General features: G+C 46.1%; 1 protein-coding gene across 11 annotated transcripts in view; it reads right to left on the bottom strand.

Moving 5' to 3' along the window:
• Positions 1-22,434, bottom strand: part of LOC129620872 (leucine-rich melanocyte differentiation-associated protein-like) — a 226,982-nt gene extending 204,548 nt beyond the window's left edge. For 2 of the 11 annotated variants that reach the window (XM_055536724.1, XM_055536734.1), the window contains exons 1-3: positions 22,212-22,430; positions 15,503-15,603; positions 15,214-15,249 (exon numbers count right to left, since the gene is read on the bottom strand). In XM_055536724.1, coding sequence (XP_055392699.1) covers positions 15,214-15,249; positions 15,503-15,603; positions 22,212-22,241 — 167 coding nt within the window. In that variant the 5' untranslated portion in view covers positions 22,242-22,430. Of the gene's footprint in view, positions 1-15,213; positions 15,250-15,502; positions 15,604-22,211 lie in introns of all 11 variants that reach the window. The other 9 variants (XM_055536673.1, XM_055536676.1, XR_008698827.1 and 6 more) reach the window with 8 other exon arrangements.
• Between the last annotated feature and the right edge of the window lie 2,396 nt (positions 22,435-24,830).

Genomic DNA, 24,830 nt, shown 5'->3' with positions numbered 1-24,830 from the left:
ATAGTTGTGTAGTATTTAGTAATCGACAAAGCATTTGCATCCATATAAGTGATCTCCTGTGCAACTCAGAGATTTCCTGAGGAAAAAAGTGAACAGTATGCTTTGCCTGTAACTGAGACGAAAACAGAGACTCATGCTTCCTGAAAGGTTGGATGAACAGCAGCAGCAACAGGACTCACACCTGAGAGGAATCCAAAAACTACGGAGGCTCAACCCTCAGCTGCTAAGCTGCTAAGTCACTTCAGTCGTGTCCGACTCTGTGCGACCCCAGAGACGGCAGCCCACCAGGCTCCCCCGTCCCTGGGACTCTCCACGCAAGAACACTGCAGTGGGTTGCCATTTCCTTCTCCAGTGCATGAAAGTGGAAAGTGAAAAGTGAAAGTGAAGTCTTTCAGTCGTGTCCGACTCCTAGCGACCCCATGGACTGCAGCCCACCAGGCTCCTCCATCCATGGGATTTTCCAGGCAAGAGTACTGGAGTGGGGTGCCACCGTGAATCCTCAGAGCCCCCTTATTAGAGCACAGTGAAGTTTGCTCTATTTTTGTTGCTGTTGACCTTCCTAAAGGAACAGGGCAAGTTAACCCAACCCAATTTTCTAGACTTCTAAAATACTAGCATCTGATGTAAAGATTCACTGCCTAAAGGTTAACCTACCGTGAAATATGATAATATAATAATAATAACATATAATATATATAATATAATAATATTATATAATATATAATAATAATAATATAATAATAAATATAATATGATAAAAATTCCCAAATATAAGTTTGGGAAGAAAAACCAGCAACAATCTTGAAGCGAGAACACGGGGAGAGCTGTCCCCTGTTCATGGGCCTGGAAGACAATTTTCTGCTTCTCTACCATTTAGTTACCAACCTACACCAGCTCACCAGGCAAAGATCTCAAAGACGACAATCTATTGGAATTGTGGGAAACACAGTGGAATCCAGCACAATGTGGGAACCAAGGAGGTAGGCTTCGTGGTTGCACAAAACTGCATTTAGACCTTGGCTCCTCCCTGACCAGCTGTGTACTGTGGGGAAATCCCTTGAATTCAGCACACTCACATTTCCTGACTTTAAAAGGTGAAGAACACCTAGCTTGCCATGAGGACTTAAGAAGTAACCAGGCAAACTTACTTGTAAAGTAGAAAGAGAGACAGACACAGAGAACAAATGTAGGACACCAAAGAAGGGAAGGGGAAGTGGGATGAACTGGGAGATTGGGATTGACATGTATACACTGCTAAGTCACTTCAGTCATGTCCGACTCTGTGCGACCCCGTAGACGGCAGCCCACCAGGCTCCCTCGTCCCTGGGATTCTCCAGGCAAGAACACTGGAGTGGGTTGCCATTTCCTTCTCCAATGTATACACTACTACATATAAAACAGGTAACTAATCAGAACCTATTGTATAGCACAGGGAACTCTGCTCAATGCTCTTTGGTGACCTACATGGGAAGGAAATCCAAAAATGAGGGGATGTATGCATATGTATGACTGATTCACTGCTGCACAGCAGAAACTAACACAACATTGTAAAGCAACTCTACCCCAATAAGATTTTTAAAAAGAAAAAAAAAAAGGTAATCAGATGAAGCCATAGATGAATGGTAGTTATTGCTATCTTTTTAGACTAGTATCATGTTTTTAAACGTCCACTATAACAAGTGAGGAATTCCCAGATCAGAAGGCATCTTCCAATAGAGGGGCACCTACCATGTGCAGGACCCTGCTCTGGGCACCCCTGAATGAGAAGCTGCGAACTCATTCTGGAAAAGTTCACACTCCATGGAGAGGGGGCAGAGTTACTACACAAGCCCCAAGGCATTCACAGAAACAATACCTTGCAAGCTCTCCCAGGGGAGAATGCACCCCATGTGCCAGCCCTTCATAAACAATGACACAAGGAAAAACAATAATAAATATAAGGATTTCTGAAAGATGAGGTTTCAAGCTGTGGTTCCAAGCCTTCTGGACAAGCTGCAGGACCTCGCTGGGTGTGAAGCAGTAGCCGTCATCTAGAAGAACTGCATTAACCATTACTCTCCTAACAGGGTAATAGCCACGTATGCATGTCAGGGCCGACACTCAGGGCCCACTCAGCCAGGGAATGGGCTGCCCTCCACCAGCTCTCTATCTCACTGTCAACAAACTTCCCAACAGTGGATGCAGTAACTCTGCTTAAGTTCTCAAAGTTGCTGGTAGGTTTGGCTGTGGCCCTGCATTGTTCTAATAACTTCACCTGAATTAGTCTTCTCTCCACACTGAACATGAGAGCGTTTGCCACAGGAAGTACCACATCTCTAAGTTCCAGGTGCTGGGGAACCCGGTATGCCCTGAATATTTACAGACCTATAATGAGCAGAAGGGACTTCCTAAGAACAATGACCCAAGTCCTCAGCCCTTGCAGACATCTCCAGACAGCTCTGGGGAACCCTTGCTATCCTGAGTAGTCCCTACCTCCACTCAGCTACATGACCATCTAGGTCATGGCTGTCAGAGCCATTCAAAGACCTTGGAAGTCACTTGGCCCTCAAGTGCATCCATGGAGGAATCCAGTCGTACATGGCAGCTAGAAAGGCCACTGCAACCGTACTGGCATTCTCCAGAACATGTACCCCAGGCCTGACTTCCACCCACCAGCTAAAGAGGAAGAAGATAAGAAAAACCATCCACTACATCGTTAAATTTACCTCTACAGTCATTCTTCCGGGGTGTCTCACAGTGGACTGGAAAAAATGCAGTGCCCCGCAGAGGCAGGACACCGGACAGAATGACCTTCAGGAGTCACTGGTGGCCTCTGTTTTTCTATACCCCAGGTCAGCCTGACTTTCCCTACCTGAGCCCAGCCTCCAAGAACAGAATTCAGGGTGCTGGTTTGCTACATCCAATTACAACTGGAAGGAAGGTTAGCTTTCTGTGATATGATTTCAGCTCAGGCATTTGGGGAGAATTCACAAGAGCCACCAGGACAGACTCACGATTCAGCTGTCAGCACTGATGAAGACAGCCTGCCTTCCCAGGCCCACCCTCCGAGTCTTCATCACTGCCTGCTCTTGGGAGGTTTCGAATCCAGAGGAGGTGAGCTACCATGGTGATGCACTTAGAAAGGACAAGAAATTCATTCTGAAAAATAAGTCCCTGAAATAAAATTTGCACTCCACCAGGCAATTCCAACACACCCCGAAGACTGACAGCCAAGCAGGCAAGTGCCCCCTCCTTCAGCTTCTCAAGGTGGACTGACAGGAAAGGCTCTTGACTTTATCCCCTCTTGCTTCCTGTCCCATCAACCCCACAAAAATGCTTTTCAGCAGATCCAATCATCAGAGCTGCTGCAGAACAAATATAAAAACTAATTAGAATTTCTGAGGAACAAGGCACCTCAAAACTCACATGTTTAAACATCTAGATGGGAGTCTGCCTCGGTGAAACTAAAGAGTGTCTTGGAAAAATGGAGCTTTTGCAAACAGTGTTCTGTTTGGAAAGAATTCATCTAAATTATGCCCTGTGCTGTTATTTCTTTAGCAGCACAAGGGCAAAAAAAGTTAGCTCCAATTAGGGCAACTTTAATTGTAAAATAATAAAAATGGAAAGAGGCTTCCTTTGCCACCATCCTACGTTCTTGCTCCACTCACATCTGCTGTACATCTGAGTTTGGAAAAGGAGAAAAGACGGAGTATAAAAACCAGCAGCTGAGTACAGACTACAGACAGCAACACCACTACAGATGCCCCCATTTTGACAGTGGTCAACAGCAAAAGGGTTTTTCTTCACCCATTTTCTCTCACCTCACTGCTTCTCAGAGGTGCTCACAGCTCTCTCTGGAGGTATACAATATCTGGAAATTATCTATTTTTGGTAAACAAAGCCACACAGAGAAATCATCAATTTCTCTTGAACATATACCAAACTAAATCACGCTCAAACTCCAAGTATCGCCCCCCACCTCTAACTGTGAAAGTCTTTTCTGCTCCAAAGGTCCATGCATTTAGTAAAATAATTTGAGACTTCATCAGGAAGGCCATTATGCTGGCAAACATTAAATAATTCAAATGAGTCCTTGTATATAAATATTTCACATCAGATACTGATTTCCGAATGAAGTGCACATGAAGAATGACCACACTAAGCAGTGTCCGAGTACATTCTGGTGTTCCAAAATACAGGCAGCATCTTACTGCAACAGAAAGACTGAATTCCACACAAGGTCACACATGATTACATGTACCATCTACATACAAATAAAACTGCTGCCTCTGAGTCCCATTACTATCAGATTCAGAACGTATCCAGTGGAATCTTCAAGAAGAGCAAAGTAAAAGGCTTTGAAACAGTTTTAATTTATTAAACTGCTTCATTTTCAGGGGATTAACAGGGCTTTGATAAGGTTACAACTGATGCTGAATACTTGAACCACCATGTCCTGACAACACTCAATTTTAACCTTGGGTGAGACCAAGGTGAGATTTTAAGCACTACCAACCTTTAAAAATCTCTGGTTGCTAGTCCCCTTCCTGTATCAAAAAGTAGAGGGAAAAAATCTTGTTTCTAAAAGTTGCAAGAAAAAAAAAAAGCAGGGCTGAGATGTGACCCCAAGCCTTAAAACACGCACAGGTTTTCCCTGAGAGGCACAAACAGCAGTCTTGTTAAAAGAGGTGAACGAAGAACAGAGACGCATGATCAACATCATTATCCAGGGCTCCGGGCCGCACAGAATAAACCAGCTCGAAACACACGCGCGCTGAAACCCCACAACTTTCCAGGCAACCTCAGGAGTGCAACAGCCCAGGATCCCGGCCAACCTTGAAATGTGGAAAGGAGAAAGTGGGTCCTTGCTGGAGCCCCTCCCCTAGCCTCTCCAGAAACACTGGCCGATCCTTCCCTGTCCCTTCCCTGAGTACCCAAAGAAAACAGCATAACAAGAGCGAGTGGGTTTAAACCAAGTGAAATATGTCCACCTCCTCCTACCCCAAGCCAGCAGCACAAAACACAGCAAATTAACACACACATATAATCCCCAAATGTATCCTCCAGGAAAGTACCACATCATTGATTGAGACAAGATTTCGTGCATGCACACACACATACACACACACACACTCAAACTTTCTTTTACCAGGACAATAGCCGAGAAGAAAACACAACCCCTCAAGACTTAGCAAAAGCTAAATCCTGTCTCCCCTTAGCTGCAGCATTCGGCTGGATGTAGCTAAATTCACAAAATGTTCCCTTGGCATTTAAATTCTCTTTTTCTTTCCTTTTATTCTCCTTGTAAGCAGAGTTGGGGGGTGGGTGATGCATAATAAGTCAAAAGACAAAGCAACTTCAAAACAAAATCAGTTATTTGTAAACAATCCTTGTGGGGATTTCTGCCCCTCCTCTCCCCCCACCCCAAGAAAAACAGCCCTGCCAGTTGTAATAGAAAGCCAAGTACAGATAAATCAATTAGCTTGCTAATTTCTCCCCTCTCATTTATTTAGCTCTGCACTGTATTTGTCGTAATTGACTACAATTATGTTAATTACTAACTCCAGTATAATTACTATATTTATTGTCATTGAGCATGCGATGTACCCACAGCAAAGCTGGCATTTGTCGGGCATCAAGAAACCAAACTGTCGAGAGGTGATTCTCGGCAAACTGGCGGATGTGGCTTTGGCAAATGAAAGGGCAAAAGAGATTTCATGCAATGTTAGTTTGAAAGCACCGGTTCATTAAGGATATTAATTTTCTGATAACTACACATTTAAGCATGACACACTCGCGCAGTATCTACAGGATTTCGCAATTATTAATGCGTGACAGTTTCAAATGCTAAGTGAATCAATTAAACAGCAGCATTCACAATTTGAGAAGAGATAACTGCTTCATAACTACCTAGGACTACAATTTTCACATGACAAAAAAGAGCCATTGAGGCGCCTTCAAAACCTGACAGGTCAAGAAAGAAGTTTGAAACAAAAGCACCTTACAACCATCATCTCTCCTCTTTACTTGTCAGATCAACTTTGCTAGTGTCTCCCCAGAAACAGCATCACATGCCAGCTGCCACAAGGTGATTTTTCATGTCTTGTCAAAGAAATCTTTTATTCTATTTGCTCTGCATTAACATGTTACATTTATTGATCAAGGGCCTGTTCCTCAGCCACAGCAGGGCACTGAGCTCTCCATGCCTACGGGGCTTTGATGTCCCGGTGACATTCGAGCCCGAATAATGCACATACTAAATGGATTTAATGCAGAAATGTGTTTGGGTCTGACAGTTACATTAATAACAGCCCCTCACACTGATAAATATGCAATTGCTACTATTAAGAGTTACCCAATTATGGGGAAAATATTTCTCTACCTTATAAATAAATCCATCAGGAGAAAAAAAAAAAAGTTTTAACAATGGTGCATTTTCTTAAAACACTTCTCCAGCTGCAGAATACAGGCCGTGTGCGGGGGTTAACTCCCCCTCTCCCCACCCTCCTCTCCAATTGTTTTTAGTAAGTCTTGCTTTATCTCAAAAATGGTTCAGGGATTTAAAAAAAAAAAAGCTCTTTTGTCGGTCTTCCCTGCTCTACCCGTCTCTTATTTCTTCAGAATCAGAGAAAAAGCAGACACCCAGGAGACTGAAAAATTGGGTTCTGTATAAACTCAGAGAGGAGCTTAAGGGAGGTGGTGCAAAGGTGGGGGGCACATAGCTGATCCCCATAATGATGGGTCTGGAGGAGGAGGTGTCTTTTTCTTTAAACTCTAAAACGAAACCTGAGCATGTGTGTATGTCTCTCCCTCGTTTAAAACCCTGAGCAACCTTGTGCTGCAGCACTGATGAGGGTGAGAGTGCAAAGGCGAAGAGAAAGCAGCTGGGACAGAAGAGGGCTTTTATGGGGAAAGTCTCGGCCAGGGAGCGCTTGTAGTTATCACATCCCTGCAACTAAACACAGACACCCAGCAAAAAAAGCGTAATCGCTCCCCTTTCATCATAAAGGGGCAGGAACAGCTGAAATCACCAACACGGCAGTCCCTGAGGAGACAAGAGGAACAAGGCTTTTCACGAGTTGGGTGTGTGCATGCAAGTGAGTGCAAGTCCAAGCGCGCATACACGCGTGCACACGCGCGCGCGCACACACACACACACACACACACACCTTCTTTTCCCTTCAGAACCAAAAGTCATGTACACAGTCATCTGTCTCAAGGTTCTTCATCCCGAGGCTGCGACAGCAGAGCCACGGCAAACGCTAAGCCACTTCTTCCCCTGACAGTGGCCATGGCCATCTAAGGCACACCCAGGGTGGGAGGGAGGTGGTGGCGATAAAAGGGATGAGGTCTCTGGGAACCCTCAACTCCCAGCCGACCCAGGCCTCACAAGGTCTTTGTACATCAGGAAGGCTTGGGATAAACTGGAGAGAGAAGGAAATGTAACAGACACAGCTCTAAGGCTTCTTTGGGCTCCAACCTGGAGCTGTAGGAGCCACTCTGATCCTGCTACTGTGAATTCTACAGGTCATTTGTGATTTTAAAAAACAAACCCCCCTCCAGGGGGGAAAAATGACTGCCCATCTTCAAAGAAAACACTGATTTAAATCATGAGAAGCAATCTAGAATAACTGTAAAGCTGAAGTCAAACCACAGGAGCCATTTAATCCCAGCTCTCCCATTTAACCATCAGTGTGGTCTGAGGGAGATTTCCTCCTTTATCTGGGCCTCAGTGGCTCCATATATAAAAGGCTGGTGCAAAGACTGAATGAGCTGACACCCAGTAGGTGTTCTGCCCAGCCTTACGTAGCATGTAGCATGTACTCCATGACACCGGTCCTGTGTTAATAAGAAAATAAACATGATGACTGGTATCACTTATTTGAGCCCTTGTCCCTGGACTCCTTTGCACAACCTAGCTAGTCACCTCTGGGTACTTATCTCGGGGCTGCTTTCTCTCATGAAGTGAGCCGTTCCCAAGCTCTCTCTGACAGGACCCAAAGGTCCTCCTCGACACAGTGCAGCCGGCATGGCAGAGGGAAGGCTCTTTTGTCCAAAGCTGTCTTACTTTGGCCTCACCCAAAGTAAGGTGAGGCCTTACTCCAGGCCTCACCCACTAAATGCTTACCCCATCAATGTGATAGAACCTCATGGTTTAGAAGATGCAAGACCAGTGAGTAGAGAGTCAGAAAGGGTTAAGCTCACCTGTTTCTCCCGGCACCTATTCCCTCAAATCACCACTGCCTCCAGCAGCCACCCTGATAGCACAGAGCAGCATCACCACGTGCATAATGATGACCTCAGAACAGAGCAGGGCAGAGGGAGAGGGGGGAGGAGCAGGCGGGGCCCAAGCTCCAAACAGCTTAGGGGGAGAAACTTTACCAAGAAAGGAAACCCAAGATTTTGGGTTTCTGGTCCAGTGGTTAAGATGCCACACTTTCAGAGCAGGGGGTACAGATTCAATCCCTGGTCTGGGAACTAAGATCCTACATGCCACAACGTAAGGCTAAAAAAATAAGAAAAAAATAAAAATAAACACAAGATTCTGAAGGAGTTAAATGGGTGAAATGAGAAATAAAAGGCTTTCACTTAAAATGTCTAGGAATTTCTCATCCTGGAGGCAACCCTGTATGGAGACAAGGTTTATGAAAGCCCTTTCTAAACCACACTGCAAGTCATATTTGCACAGAGGTGCACCATGTCTAAGAAAGCTGAACCTCAGGAAAGCCCCATGTCCTCTCAGACAACTCTCACCAATTGCCCACCACTTTCCCAGCTTGGTCTTATACTCTATGGCTCAATACCCCCATTTTCTGGCCAATGGGTGGAAATCTGAAAATTTTGTGGGGAGAGAGGCAGGAAAGTACCATATAAACCTCTTTTGCAGTGGCCTGCTACCCCTCCCCTCACCATCTTCCCTCCCTCCCTGTTTGACTTGAAGCTGTTTTTGGTAATAACACAGTCACAAAGGGCTTCCCCACTGGCTCAGAGAGTAAACAATCTGCCTGCAAGAGACACAGGAGATGGAGGTTCGATCCCTGGTTCGGGAAGATCCCCTGGAGGAAGATATGGCAACCCACTCCAGGATTCTTGCCTGAAAAATCCCAGGTACCAGAGGGACCTGGTAGGCTGCAGTCCTAAGGGTCACAAAGAGCTGGACACAACTGAGCAACTAAGCTTGCGTGCACAGTCACAAAGCTTACTTCAGAAAGTGCCATAAATCAAGAAATATAAGTCTTGCAGTCTTGCTACTGAGACATTAAATATTACCTGCCAGCTCGTTTTCCACTTCACCTTTTGACTATATGTTCAGCTGGCAATTAGAGACACTAGACTGGCCAATGATATTTTTAGAACCAAAAAAAAAAAAAAAAGGCAGGGGGGTGGGGGGTGGGTTACTTTTCATAGCATTGCCCAGCTCAGAGAGAACACGGCTTCTAATATGTAGACCCTGCCTCCTTTCATCACTCAAGGGTTATCAAGACCCTAGAACTATTGTGAAAATTCACCAACAGTTTCTCTTATTAAACCTCGTCTTTCCCATCATCATCTCTTCTTCTCAAGTCTCACCAACAAGAGCTCTGTTGCCACCCCCACTCCAATATCAGTGAGCTCCCCAAGTAAGACCACTATATTTGGGATTTGAAAACAAATATGAACAAGGCCCCTGATGGCAAGAAATAGTTTGATGAAGACCCAATACCAACAGAACATGCCCTTTGAGCTGTTCTCCTAAGAGTCTAGGCAGGGAACTCTCCCTTACTCATTCCTACTGTAATTTGAACAAAGGAATGCTTCTAGTTGAGAATGATGATAAATGTGTGTAAGATAAAGTGGGTTTAGCCTATGCAATGTCAGACAGTTGGCAAACCAAGGTATTTGTACCAGTTAGAAGAGGCTAGGCTATGCTGTATTACATATTCTGTCTTATGACACAAATTTCTCCTTTACAATCTATGTCCAACATAGATCAGCAATGGATTCTGGCCATTTATGGTCAGAACCCAAGACTGACAATCATAGCAAGCAGAAGAGAAAGTTGCAAATTATGTGCTGGCTCTTAAAGTTTCTGCCCATTGGTCATACCAAAGGGTACAAAGGTGTGCAAACATACCACATGCAGAAAGAGGAAATCTTGAATGTTTGTGAGGAATCCCAATGACTATCAGAGAGTGAAATCGCCCTTATGGATAGTCAAGGGTTGGTTTTTAGCTTCACTAGTGCCATATTTAAGAACAAACCCTGGCTATGCTTACTTAAGACCTATTAATTGTGTTAAGCACTTTATACACAGTTGGCTTCCCTGGTAACTCAGACGGTAAATAATCTGCCTGCAGTGCAGGAGACCCAAGTTCAATCGCTTGGTCAGGAACATCCCCTGGAGAAGGGAATGGCTACCCAGTCCAGTATTCCTGCCTGGAGAATTCCATGGACAGAGGAGCCAGGCGGCTACTGTCCATAGGTCGCAAAGACTCAGACATGACTGAGTGACTAAACCGCCACTTTATACAGTTATACATTCAATATTTTTGTAACTAGCCCAAGAGCAGTTAAACAACTAGTGAAAGACAGTCATAAGATTTCAAGACAGGACGGTCTGACCACGAAGCCTTGGTTCTTTTCATTACACTGCCCATTCTCCCAACTGGGAAGCAAGCTCACAGGCCCAGTTCTGCCCAGCTGTTAGTAAACAGGCATCGATGTGGTGGTATGTTCATCCTCAAAGATCTGCCAGTGCACCCAGTGTCCACCTCTCTGCCTGGTGGGAAGAACAGAGCCACGATTTTACTGGAGCTGCCCAACTCCCCAGTCATCACTGTCATCCTTGACAAAGGAACCAGCACTGGTGATGGCAGAGGATTCTCTGTATTGATCAGAGAAGTAAAATATGAAAACCTCAAAAGGAAAAAACCAACAAAAAAAAAAGAGTTAAAGGAAGAGTTTGGGACAATGAATATTCAAATATTCCTGGTAGCATAGATTGGTATCACCTCTCAGGGGCAACTTGCCATCTGCATCAAGGCCTTCTGACTATTCTATCCCCAGGAATTTGCCCCAAACAACTAATCAGAGATATTCATCAGTGAGTATCACAAGGCAATTTATAAGAGAGATTTATAACAGTAAAAATCTGGAAACAATTTAAATGTCCAACAATAAGAAATAAGAATTAGAAGGACTGATGCTGAAATTGAAGCTCCAATACTTTGGCCACCTGATGTGAAGAACTGACTCATTGGAAAAGACCCTGATGCCGGGGAAGATTGAAGGTGGGAGGAGAAAGGGATGACAGAGGATGAGATGGTTGGATGGCATCACCAACTCAATGGACATGAGTTTGAGCAAGCTCCAGGAGTTGGTGATGGACAGGGAAGCCTGGTGAGCTGCAGTCCATGGGGTCACAAAGAGTCAGACACAACTGAGCAACTGAACTGAAGAAATGAGAAACCATTAAAACATGTAATGCAGTATTTATTGAGATGGGAATATGCTTCCAACACAATGTAAGCAACAGCATCATTTAAAAGATATTTGGCATCATGAAACACCCAAGACAATAAAATGTTAACAGTGGAGCTTCCTGGGTGGTAAGATTATCAACGAAAATTTGAAAGAGGGTTTCTGTCATACCCTTCTGGTTTTCCCAAGATTTCTATACCAATCATAATTTTATTACTTAGCAGACTGTCTTCAAAAAATAAAATCTAAAGTACACTCTCATGTAGATATAAACATGGATGGATACATGATCATTAACACATCCAAGTGCAAGGGACACAACTTCACTCCTCTTGGCTGTTACCTAATAAGCTTCCTAAACCCTCTGTGGCCATTACAGGGGAGATGGCAGGATCCTACCTACCCCTGGGAATCGTGTCCAGAGAGCTGGTCCCAGTGCATTGTCTTTGTGGCTCACCTGGGTCTCATCTAGTCATAACAGGAAGAATGAGATCCAAGTTGAGAGACTAGGTATGTCTGAGTCTTTTAAGGGAGCAAGGAATTTTATTTGGACCTTTGTCTTGCTTCTCTTTCCAACCTGTCAAGGAACATACTTGGTCCAGGGACTTTCATCCTCCCAGGACAGAGTCACAGAAGCAAGACAGCCTCAATTTCCAAGACTTTTTGCATAGAGAAGTAACCAGTCTACTACTGTACAACCCAATCGAGGGAGGGATGGATTCATAGCTAATGCAGGAGAGAAGACCCTGAGGTGTAATGGGAAGAAAAAAATAATGTTTCAGAGCTTATAAATCCATAACCACCCTCCCCTCCAGCACGAATGGGTAGCCATAGAGCAAATCAGCAGAAACATCACTTTCGTGAACAAAATTAACAATGATGATGGTGAATGGCTTTGAATTAACAGCAAGACAACAGAGAAGGATGTCCTGATCATGAGTGGTTAACTGAAGCCTAGTGCCTCTCTTTTAACTAACATCTTGGCAAGAAGTAATACGAATCTAGTCCCACGAGAAATTCTCATGTTAGTATATGCATGGACTAACTCTGGAGGATGACAAAGATCAACTACCAATAGTTACCAGTGCAGGTGGGAACCAGGAAGCAAAGGACATATATGTAAGGGAGAGTTTCTTTTCATTGGTTACAGGTTTGTTCCTTCTAAAAATTGTGCCATGTGTACTATTAAATATTTGTAAATGAATAAGCAGAACTCCTTGCCTAAAAACAAGCTTCAGCCTAAAGCACAAACAGATTGCAGCTGATTCTGTTATTTATGGGAGTAGCAAAATTTGTATTAGCAGCTATGGCTCCATTTAAGGCAACACCCTGACATGACTCTCTGGATGAGATAAGGAAGCCGGCAGAGATGTCCTGTAAGAAGAAGGGGGGTGAGTCTTCCAAACATAACAAAGTGAGAAGAATTTTGTGTTTCTGAGGGTAGCCCTGGAAAGAAGATAAGGGACATGGAAAGCAGAGAAAGTGGCTGGGAAAGAGGGGCACCAGGTCACATGCAGGAGGCCTGATCCTGATGAGAGGAACAGCCAGGGAGAAACTCCCCAGGGCAAGGGAGTACCCAGAAGACTTCAGGAACAACACTATCCCAGCATCTCCCGCTGCACGCAAAATTACCACCCTACCTCTCCCAGTACACTTTGAACTGGCATAATACACAGTAATGTTGTACTGAGCTTCAAGGAAGATGAAGGGGGTGTCAAGAGTGGGACCAGATAGGCTGCCAAGAGGGAGAGCAGAAGACAGAGCAGAGAGTTAGAACCACCAGCTACGGTAAATCCAGGTGCAGAGCAAATATAGGGTGATATGCTCCCTGCCAAATCCCGTGGAAATGACAAGATGGGGCTGGGAAGAAACCTTTTACAAAAGGTGGGACAGGGATCTGCAGTATTTCCTCTGGATATGACGATCCCTTCAGCCTGGTAGGAATCACATTCCCACTTGTGTGGTAGGTAAGTTCATGATCTTTCTCTTCCCTTCTCCCTTTCTCTCCCCAAAGAGGAATTAGACAAGCATCTAAACCATCTTTGAATTTTTATCCAACTGAAGGCAAAGGACCTGCATAAACTTACATCTTCCTCTGACACCCAAGAGAAACAGTGCCACCTCCCCTTATTTACCTAACCCCCAAGTTAGGTAAATAAGACCATCCAAGATGAGTCAATCTCACCATAACCACATCAAGTCAGAGTTACTCTTCTGCATTCTGGTCTGTAACTCCTTCCAGCTTACCCAAGTTCTAATATAAACACTTCCATGAGACCTCACCCCTCCATGGCTCATCCCTGCCCCAAGCCAGCTTCAACTCACACATTGACCACAGCACAAGCAAGAACAGGTTCCTGACCAGATCTTTTGAGGGATCATTCCTCAAATTCGACACTTACAAAAACTCTTCTCCTCTCAACAAAAAGTTAACAAAAGTCTTAATTCCTCTCTCTTTTTTTTAACCTATCTCCTTCTCACAAAATTTCCCTGCCTCCAGACCCCATCATTTCCTATGATAAATCCTTAAAGATCCAGCCTCTCAGAGCCAAGAACCCCTTCTCATCAGAGAGGCAGGGCACCATAATGTGACAAAGACAGCTCTGTTTCCCCAGACCTGACAGCCTAGTCCCATGACCTGTGGCTGCTCACACCCCCTCCCAGGGCCCAGCCTCCTCAAACCCACATCCGGGCTCCCAGCAGCAAGGCAGCCACTGCCTGAGTCAAGAGCCCCAAACACCCAGAGGCCAGTCACATGGGAAGAAGCCTCTGCCCAGGCCTACTCTGGGGAGCTGTTTAGGTGCACACGTGTCTCAGGCACCATCCGTTGAGACTCTATTCTGTCCCCTTCTTGGGAAGGGGGGACAGACCAAATCTTTCATTTGTTCAAAGTCAGAGTTTATTTGGCACCCTCTTATCACTCTGTATTATTCTGTGACTTTTCCGTTTCCACATCTTCTCAGAAGCCCACAAACCCCTTGAGAGTCAGGGAGCACACTGTGCCCACTCCCTTCCAACACAATTCCCTGGATGCCCCTTCTGTGGAGACGATGTATCTCAGCACAGCCGTGAGCTCCTAAGCACCAGCCCATGAAGCTCTGCTGGCTTCGCTTAAAGTCCCTTCCACCCTCTGGTGCCTTCAAGCCCCAAGCTTTGTCCATCTTCGCTGGAATCTGTAATGCCCGAGTGTCCTGCCTTGAAGAGAAGAGACTCCACACTGTGGAGGAAGTAAAGTACCAGAGCCCTGGGGTGGGACTCCAGCTCCTCATCTCTCCGTCCACCTGGAGACAGTCTGTTCCATCAGAGGATAGCACGGCTCTCAAGGAACACTTAGGAGAAAGCTCTGAGTGGAGCCACCTCCTTAGGAAAAGCCACCACCCAGATCCCTGCCCATTTATCCCACTGATATCTGCTTTCCTAGAACCTCCCAGCACCTTCCCCCGAGTCCCCAGACCAGTCACAATTCAGAACCTTTCAGGAAGAAATAACTGTTTTCTCCATTGGAATAATATAGACAATCACACTTACCTTCTCTGCCAAGTCTGGAACAGTTGTTTGAGCTTCCCTCCCACCTACCCCATGCCAACAGCATTGGAATTACTTTGAAATACCATCTGGGAGAAATCATCATCACAAATATTTGAAGTTTCAATTCATAAAAAGGCAAAGAAGAAAAAAAAGAAGAAGAAGAACACACACACTCTACCTGGGATTCAGCAAATCTTTGCGTGATGGGGTCACCCACAAAAGCATCCCTAAATGCCCCCAACTCACCTGCTGGTTCTCTCTCTCTTCCTCTCCAAGAGTTTTCTAGTGTGACGCACGGGCATCAGGGAGGAAGGAAAAGAACAAAGTGACACTGACAGCCCCCTGGTAGGGACACACGTGGGCCAGAAGACACTCGCTGTTTTGTGGGTGCAAGAGGGGAGCCAGAGGACCTCGTGAAGCAGAGTCACACCTTTGGGGTCCCTTTGGAGACCTGGGCTGTCTGGCTTTTATCTGCAGGCCTTCACCATGGGGCCTGGGTCTCCCAGGCCTGGTCTGTCTCATGAAGGTTACATACCTCAGAAGGTTAAAGCTCAGATCAAGCCTCTTTGCAAAGTGTCCACAGTCCCTGCCGAGGTGCTCTGGGATCTCTCTGCAGTCCTGGCCTATGTAGGACACCTGGAAATCAAAATGCAACAGAAACAATGTGGCCAACGGAAATCACCCAGCTGCTCACAGCCCTGCGCCACTGATCCGATGATTGCTTCCGCAACTTGAAACACGCGCTCTGCACACAAGAAAGTCCCATTTGCGGCTGTTTCCCTGATCAAGTCAGCTTCGGGACTTGGCTTCAGGGACTCTGCCAACAGCTCCCCTTTCTTGGTACACTTAGCATGATGGAGACTAATCCCAGCACAAGGGAAATTGGACTGAAATTAGCCGGATTCAGATGTCCAAAAAAAAAAAAACCCCAACGTCAGAGCATGCTGATATAATCACAGCAATCAGCCTCCCACTCAGGGGCCTTCCCAACAGCTGCCCTTCGGCTCTCCTGCTCCCTCTCCTTGGCTGCCCTACCCTCCTCAAATACCCTGTTATGCACATTACCTCACAAGACACAGCAGATGCACTTACCAGCATTCAACCTGCAGGGTGCTGGAACAAATAGGGCTGGACAAGAAAACCTCCCCAGACCGCCAACCCCATCCTATTACCACCATGTATAAAATGTCCTCCGAACTCTGAACAGAGCCGACTCGAAGGCGACAGGGCAATGACGGGTGGCCAGAGCTTCCAAGACTGTCCTCCAGGGAGCCCCTGGCAATCAACCCCATTCTGCTGGCAGAGGTGTTCCCTTAAGCATTCTTTTACTTACTTTTATTATTATTATTTACCTAATGTATGCCCAAATATTAGGAGGCTGAACTGAAATTTGACCCCAAAATTTCTGACTGGGAGGTCAGAGGGCTTTCTCACTGCTCCAAGCACTGAGTTTTTGAAACCTATTTTTACAGGTAGCAGTGAAGGCAGGACTGGCAACTAATTCCAAAACCAGTAAGACAAACCAGTGACCAGTCAGCAGTGGGCCACAATACATGATGCTTTCCCACAAAAGGAGCCCATCCTCAACTGCTCAGTAGAAATTCCAGCTCATTACAAGGCTACAGCCTTGATCCTTTTTGCCTTGCAAACCTTCATTCTTCCACATACAGTCAAGACATCCTGGAATGAGAGGTGTCCTAGGGGGTGGAGGTAGGGGTGGAGTGGTTGTGATTCCTAATTGAGAATAAGAATATGGTGGCCAACTTGCATCTTCAGTATTACGTTAAAACGGTTAAAATTACTCTGACCATCGTAGAACTATACAACTGCACTTTCATATGGCTCCACCTATAAAACAAGTCACATTGCACCCTGGCACCCTCAATTTTTCAAGTCATCTCTCAACCCTTTCCTATCCAGTGGGGACCAATTGCTAACAATATAATATCCTGTATTCACTATCCTTCAGTAACTTCATTACTGGAAGATTAAAATGGGGAGAAAAGACAGAAAAAAAATAGCTGATTCCAATAAAATAATTTTGACTCAGGAAGATACAGACTAAAAACTAAAGGGCTGTAAGTTCAATATGGTAACCTCTCCCTTCTGAACATAAGAGCCACCTATCTTCTCATGTAACAAATTAAGTCCTGCTTCCAAGCAGAGATTAAGGATTCTCCAGAGAGACTGGAGAATCTAGGGACTTCACTCAGCTGCTCACCATCAGCAGCTGCTTCTGCATTATATGTTCATGCTGACCCCTAGGCCCATGGTGCTCACCTGAAAACCTATCCCTTTTACCCATCTTATACATATCAGAATAATTCAAGACCTCCATTATATATGCAGCAGAAAGCCTGAGCTTTCAGTGTGGAAACTGAGTTCTTTCCTCATAGGTTACAAAGGATTAAATTTAGCAGGGACTCAGTCAAAATCCTTCATGCTTTATATGAGGAAACTAAGACTCCAGAGGCCTGCCCTGCATAGTACATCTTCTTAAGGACAGTCTGGACCACATTCTGCACCAGGAATAAGGACCTTCAACATGGAGGCCATGGAATTCTTAAATATGCACATGACAATGTGGATATTCTTGATCAACAAATGCCAGATAGCTATCATCATGTTTTGGCCTCAAAATGAGTCTTCCTAGCTGAAAGATCTAGAACTATCTCATGATGCCATGTCAAAGGTCCCAGAAGAGCATTACAGCCAGCAGAAAGAGGAATATTGGCTCCCTTTTATCTTCTGTAGAATTCCACTTCAGAGCAAACAAACATTAAGGAGAGTTACCACCATGAAGCATTCAACCACTCACAGCATGTCGGACAAAACTGCCATTAGCTTGTTTTATTCCATGATCTTAACATCACAGAGCATCCCGGGTGGCTCAGCAGTAAAGAATCCGCCTGCCAAGCAGGAGAAATGGGTTTGATTCCTGGGTCAAGGAGAAGGAAATGGCAACCAACTCCAGTATTCTTGCCTGGGAAATCTGAGGAGCCTGGCAGGCTACAATCCATGGGGTCGCAGAAGAGTTGGAAATAACTGAAAGACTAAACAACATTACTGAATCCCAGGAGAACTAAACAAAGCACAACTTGCTCCTATTTCACAGAGATGAAGACCAAGTCTCCAAATTTACTAAGAACACCAACTTGATAAGCCATGTATATGTTTGGACCACCTTCGCAGTAAACTGGAAGCTTTTTGAGATGGGAGTTAAGTCAACCATGCTGAAGGGTTCAAATTGGCTGGAAAAGGCTTAAAAGCAGCAAGCAGTCACTGCCAGACACGGCAAACAACACCCATAATGAGAGGAGAGACTTATTTAAGAAGTGCTCCTGAGTGGAAGACATTACATCTCAGGCTGTCAGGAGACTTCTTGAAGCATGGGACCACCTAACATAAAACAGGAAACTAGAAGAGCCAGAGCAAAAACAGTCTGTGTCTTCACTAAACAAGAGAAGGGATGTAGAGGTTAACAGATTTAAATGCCACTGAAGCAAGAGCCCACCCAAAATGAGAAGGCACTGCGTTTAGTCAATTATCTTGATTTTGAACGAAATGAAGAACAAAGTTTCATACTTTTAGTTTGCCTATCGTATGTAATATGTACCCCCAAGACTTCGATTGTGTGGAATTACAATAGAAAAAGACACCATTATCAGGGAAATGAAAACATATCAAGTTCAAGACCCCTATAGAGATGAGTACCAGAAAGAAAAATAATATCTTGGCAGGATCTCCACATGTACACACATTCAGCTCTCTGAGCAGAAGCTGCAGAAAATTACCAAACTGCAAGACATGGAAGGTTTGTCTTTGCAGTTGAGATAGTCTGGCTCACAGATTTTGAGGATGGGGGGAGTGTTGTCAGTAGTCAGATTGAAAGGAGGTTATTTCAGGATGCCTGCCCCCACTTGGAGGTGAGGCATCCTTAATTTTAGATTTGCAGTACTGAAAGCTCCATGAATAGAAAGAACTCTAGTCATGAATCGGCATCCCGGTGCTGCTACTTAACTAGCTGCATTACCTTGGATAGGCCACAATCTCAGACTCTGTTTCTTCTTCTATACACTAAACACTAAGCACCTCCAAAAGGTGTTAAGAATAATGTAACAACTCATATTTGTTAAAAGCCTCCCACCTGGCTCTTAACTAGTCAGTTCAGTTCAGTTCAGTCACTCAGTTGTGTCCGACTTTTTGGGACCCCATGAACCATAGCACGCCAGGCCTCCCTGTCCATCACCAACTCTCGCAGTCCACCCAAACCCATGTCCATTGAGTTGGTGATGCCATCCAACCATCTCATCCTCTGTCATCCCCTTCTCCTCCTGCCCTCAATCTTTCCCAGCATCAGGGTCTTTTCAAATGAGTCAGCTCTCTGCATCAGGTGGCCAAAGTACTGGAGTTTCAGCTTCAACATCAGTCCTTCCAATGAACACCCAGGACTGATCTCCTTTAGGATGGACTGGTTGGATCTCCTTGCAGTCCAAGGGACTCTCAAGAGTCTTCTCCAACACCACAGTTCAAAAGCATCAATTCTTCGGTGGTCAGCTTTCTTTATAGTCCAACTCACATCCATACATGACCAGTGGAAACACCACAGCCCTGACTAGACAGACTTTTGTTGACAAAGTAATGTCTCTACTTTTTAATATGCTGTCTAGGTTGGTCATAACTTTCCTTCCGAGGAGTAAATGTCTTTTAATTTCATGGCTGCAATCACCATCTGCAGTGATTTTGGGGCCCTGAAAAATAAATTCAGCCACTGTTTCCACTATTTTCCCATCTATTTGCCATGAAGTGATGGGACCAGAAGCCATGCTGTTAGTTTTCTGAATGTTGAGGTTTAGACCAACTTTTTCACTCTCCTCTTTCACTTTCATCAAGAGGCTCTTTAGTTCTTCACTTTCTGCCATAAGGGTGGTGTCATCAGCATATCTGAGGTTATTGATACTTTAACTAGTCAATCCTCATTAAATAAGCCCATGAGTCACATTTTATCCTCATTTTATTTATGTTACAGGAATGAAATGCTAACATATTTAAAGCCCACAGCTTTGTCCTTGGCACCTAGTGGCCACTAGGTAGGTAGTGAATCACACCAGTGTCCCTGTGGAAGGGGTTTTTTATTCCATGTCTCTCCAGTATGAGATTTCAGTATTCCAATTCCAAGTCTGCATTTGTGTCTGCAATTGTATTAATCCCATTACTATAATTGTCCTAAGCTGGTGGAGAAGGAAGACTGAGGCCTTCGTGCTGAATATAAATGATGCATTCATGCCAACAGAAGGCCAAATGGAGTCAGATCCATGTTGAAACATTGTACAGAGAAAAGTGGAGGGAGGGCAGCAACATCCCCAAGCATGTGGTGTTACAGGTTTGTGCAACTCCTAAAACCCAGGGCCACAGCCGCCAGGCCACAGCAGCATCGAAAGCAGTGACCGAGTTTCAGCAAACATCATCCATTTCATCATTTAATTTTATGGGTGTTATGGTTTTCGTTTTTACACTTAAGCCATCCCTTTTGGGGGGTTTATGGCTCTCTAAATATGAACTTAGAAAAAGTTTTATCTGGTTTTATGATCATATACTTAAGCAATATTGAAATAAAAACAGTGACAGTGTGGGCTCATGGGAAGTGGGTTTCCTCCCCCCACCCTTTAGAAGGATCCCAAGTTTGAGAAGGACCATGTGATACACATTTAAGGTACTGTATCTTACAATGGCTGCAAAAGGCAGAACTTTAAAAAGACCTAATGCCCTGAGCCACCACTCAGATTCACTGACCTTGCAGGTTTAGAATACAGGGCACCTATGACACAAGGGCATTTCCCCCAACTTGCCTGCTGAGCTCTTCCCCTGGCAGCTCCATTTGTTTAGAACAGTCCCCAAGGGCCCAAAATGCCTCCCTCACAGGTCACTGCCCTTGGGCTGTTTGGGATGGGCTAAAATCAAGGGGCTCAAGAGAAAAAAAAAAAAAATTGAGCTTTGGAAATAGAGGATGAGAAAGGGAAGCACGGGAAGGTTGGCAGGCCCATGTCAAGTCTTTTGTGAAGCTGGAAGCAGCTATACCCAGAGACTCCTGGCTCTGAAATGCAGAGACCTAGGTTCTGAGGGTCAGGGACCCGGCTTAGGCAGAGGCCCTTTCCTCTAGCCCTTCCCACTGCAGCCTTATTAACTCCCAGAAAGTCCCTTTTCCCTGCAAGCTAAATAAGACACTTCATTTTAACATCTTTCCCAGGCTAGTACCTCCCTGGCCTGCTAACTCCTGAACTCTTAAGAAGAGAGAAACATTCCCTAAGCCCAAAGTAATCTCAAAATCTAATTGTGCCTGACACTACCCTGCCTCAAGCAATCCAAGGGGAGAGCTGCAAAACCTCAAAACCATTTCTCTAGGGCATCCGGGAAAAGCATGGGAGGAGGAGGGCCGGCTCAATCAGAGCTTATAAGGGACACCTGGCTTCTCCAGCAAGTAAAAGGCACCTGGCCCCCCAGTAGTTGAGTCCAACCCTCCAGCAATGACTAAAAACAACTAAAGCGTCACTACAGGGCTGACAGCAAGTAAAGCTGGGTGTCTATCACCCCAGGTGGAAACTAGAGTGTTGCCATCCCCAAGGACGCCCGTTAAAGAAGTCAGGTGCGAAATAAAACTGGAGCACTGTAGCCTTCTACCAGTCTTTGATAAGGGGTTTAGGGTTAGGAACAGGAGCAAGTCTGCAGCGAAGCCCTGCAACCCAGAGCCTGCACGGGGGCATCGTGAATCGCACTGTGTCTTTCAGAGGCTCCTACCTCCGTCGTCGGGAAGAAGAAAAAGAAAACTCTAAACCTATCATTTCTATTCTATAACCGCATTGGTGTAAAGACAAATGTATTAAAACGTTTCTTTTAACAAGGTTCTTTTTTTCCTTGTGATTATGAAAGAAATTACAACTTTTTTGCGGGCTCGAAAAAGTACCGTGGGTTGTGAGAGGTGCCCACTCCACCTGACGGAGAGGTCCGCAGGCTGGCCTCTGGTCACTGAGCTCTGGGGTTGGAGAGGTCCGGGCGACCTGAGGGTCTTCCCGCCCTCTCCTCCCGCGTCTGTGCTCCCCTCAGGCCTGCCTCACTCCGCTGCTGCAGACGCGGCCCCGAGGTGGGGCACGGAGCACCCGTCTGACCTCTGGACGCCGCTCGCCCCTAAGCTCCCTCCTCAGACCGACCGTGCCCAGGAGGGGGCGGGGTGGCCCCAGCGGACTTACTTGAGTTCCACTGACCACAAGCCCGGCCATGGCGACGGGGCGGGCGCGCGGTACCGAGTGCCGAGCAGGAGCGCGGTGGCGGCGGGCAGCTCGCGGCCGGCGCTTAGTTCCGCACTGGGCGGTCAGCTGACCCGGCGGAAGCCCGAGGCGCGGACCGAGCGTCGGAACCTCTGCTCAGCTGTGCGCCCGCCGCCTGCCCGGGCCGGGCCTCGCGCAGGTGAACCTCAGCCCGGCGCGCCGCAACAGGTGCCCGCCGCTCCTGCGCCCCACCCTCGGCGGGGGCGCGGGGGAACCGCCTGGCTTCTCGGCGCCCCTCCCCCGGGCGTCCCAGGACCTTATCGTTCAGGAGGGGTCAAGACGACAGGAATAGGTCTCCCATGTCACGCCCAAAGCCCTGCCGCGTTGGTGGGGGCGAACTGGAGGATAGTGGAGTGGGGAGGCCTCCCATCACGAGCTCCCCATCTGAGCCGTTAGCCAGGAGCATGGAGAGCTAGGACTTTCCTCAGTGTCACAATCCGGATTACACAATTGTCCTCAACTGTAGGGAGGAGGGGCGTCTGGGCCGAAACTCCTCTCCCCAACTTTGAGGGGATGAGGGAAGGGGAATAGTTAAGAGATTGAAAGGATACTTGATGGAGTTTGCGTTTGCATGGGGAGCGGGAAGAAATTGAATTTTCTGTAAGTAAAGCACTGGCTCAGCTAGTAGCACCCCACTTGACAGGAATTCTCCCCGGTAAGAAGAGCCAAATGATGTTCCCAAATTTATTCTCCAATCTCACAGGGAAATGTTAAATGTGAGGCTGCAAGTCATTGGAGGAGTCAGCTCCCCACACACATCTTCCCCGCATCTGGAAGTGAAGGGGGGCCTCTGCTGCCTCCTGTCTTGATGAAGTCAGGCCCCGTGGGCACGCAAATGGATGTTCATGCCTGTCCTCCACTGAAAGGGCCCCAATTTTCTCTATGCCTGTTTTTGCCTTCACACCTCATCACCAGGATGCACAAAGCTATTCAGTTAAGTCGTATCCAACTCTTTGTAACTTCATGGACTGCAGTACGCCAGGCTTCCCTGTCCATCACCAACTCCCGGAGCTTACTCAAACTCATGTTCATCGAGGCATTGATGCCACCCAACCATCTCATCCTCTGTGGTCCCCTTCTCCTCCCACTTTCAGTCTTTCCCAGCATCAGAGTCTTTTCAAATGAGTCAGTTCTTTGCATCAGGTGGCCAAAGTATTGGAGTTTCAGCTTCAGCTGAATATTCAGTGAATATTCAGGACTGATTTCCTTTACAATTGACTGGTTGGATCTCCTTGCAGTCCAAGGGACTCTTTAAGAGTCTTCTCCAACACCGCAGTTCAAAAGCATCAATTCTTTGGCACTCAGCTTTCTTTATGGTCCAACTCTCACATCCATACATGACTACTAGAAAAACCGTATATTTGACTGGACAGACTTTTGCTGGCAAAAAAATTACCAGATTCCAGTTCAATTTCATGTATCACCCATCCCCTATTGCAACTGAGAGCCAGCCCAGCGGTAACTAGCCTTTCCACCCTGCTCCTTTCATACCAGTGGGCATAGGCACTATTTGAACAGAGAAGGGAAAACTGACTCCTGACACACCAGACTCCAGGTCTCATGAGCATTGCAAGTACCTCAGTTCAGTAGACTTATTGATGACTATAGCTTCCCACCTCCATCAAAGAGGGTGTTCACAGGCCTTTTCATTGTTCCTGTTTTATTACTCCATAGATCTAAACCTTAGGTCTTAGAAAGCCCTAGTTGTTCAGTTGATGATGAGGACTGCGATGGTGGTTCAGCATTTTGTGGCCATCACAGTTCTCTCTCCGGCATGGTGCTAATGCACTGTAACATGCATCTTTATTGTCAGCACTCTGATGAGTGGGGGTGACTTCGGAGGGTTGACCCGCCTGCTCTTTCTCTCTGTTGGAAGGAGCAAACACAGTAAAGTAGAGCTGTAAGAACACACGCTTGATTGTGTTTACTTTGGGGGGCTCCAGGAAATGCTGCAACAAAAAGCCCCACTGGCCAAATAAGCAAGCTTGCCCTCCAGAGATAAGGGGGATCAAAGGGAATCTTCCGATGCCTCCTGCCCTGGGCCAGCTCCTCCGGCTCCTCCCTCCTTCTCTGCTGGACGCATCCTCTCTGGTCCATTGTTCACTTTTGTCTGCCTTTCCTGCCTGAAAAAAGAGGAAGTGATACTCTGCCCTCCCCGGGGACCTTTCCCCTTGGCCTTCCTAAAAGGGCTTTGACCCAAATGAGACAACATGTGGAAATAAACTGAAACCTACTCAGAAATGAAACTGGAACCCCACTCTTCCCTCCCACCAGGGGGAGGGTGCCTAAGGTCATTTCATCCATGCCCCTGCCTCCATACATGGCTATGTCTTCTGAGCACAGAAAGTCTGTTCTGCAGACCCTATCCACCAATGACACTGAAGTCAGCAGGGGTCTTTGCCACTTTTCCAAACCCCCTCACTGCAGTTCCCTTCTCTACATAGCCCCACAGCTATCATTCTAAAAGCTGGATTTGACCCTACCTGAAATCTTTCAATGACCTCCTCTCAGTCTAATACAGCCCAAAATCTTGAGCCCCAA

This window comes from Bubalus kerabau, chromosome 1 (assembly GCF_029407905.1).
Source record: "Bubalus kerabau isolate K-KA32 ecotype Philippines breed swamp buffalo chromosome 1, PCC_UOA_SB_1v2, whole genome shotgun sequence".
Classification (NCBI taxonomy): Eukaryota; Metazoa; Chordata; class Mammalia; order Artiodactyla; family Bovidae; genus Bubalus; species Bubalus kerabau.
Note: the sequence above shows the minus strand (reverse complement) of the source record. Positions and strands in the feature narration are given on the sequence as shown.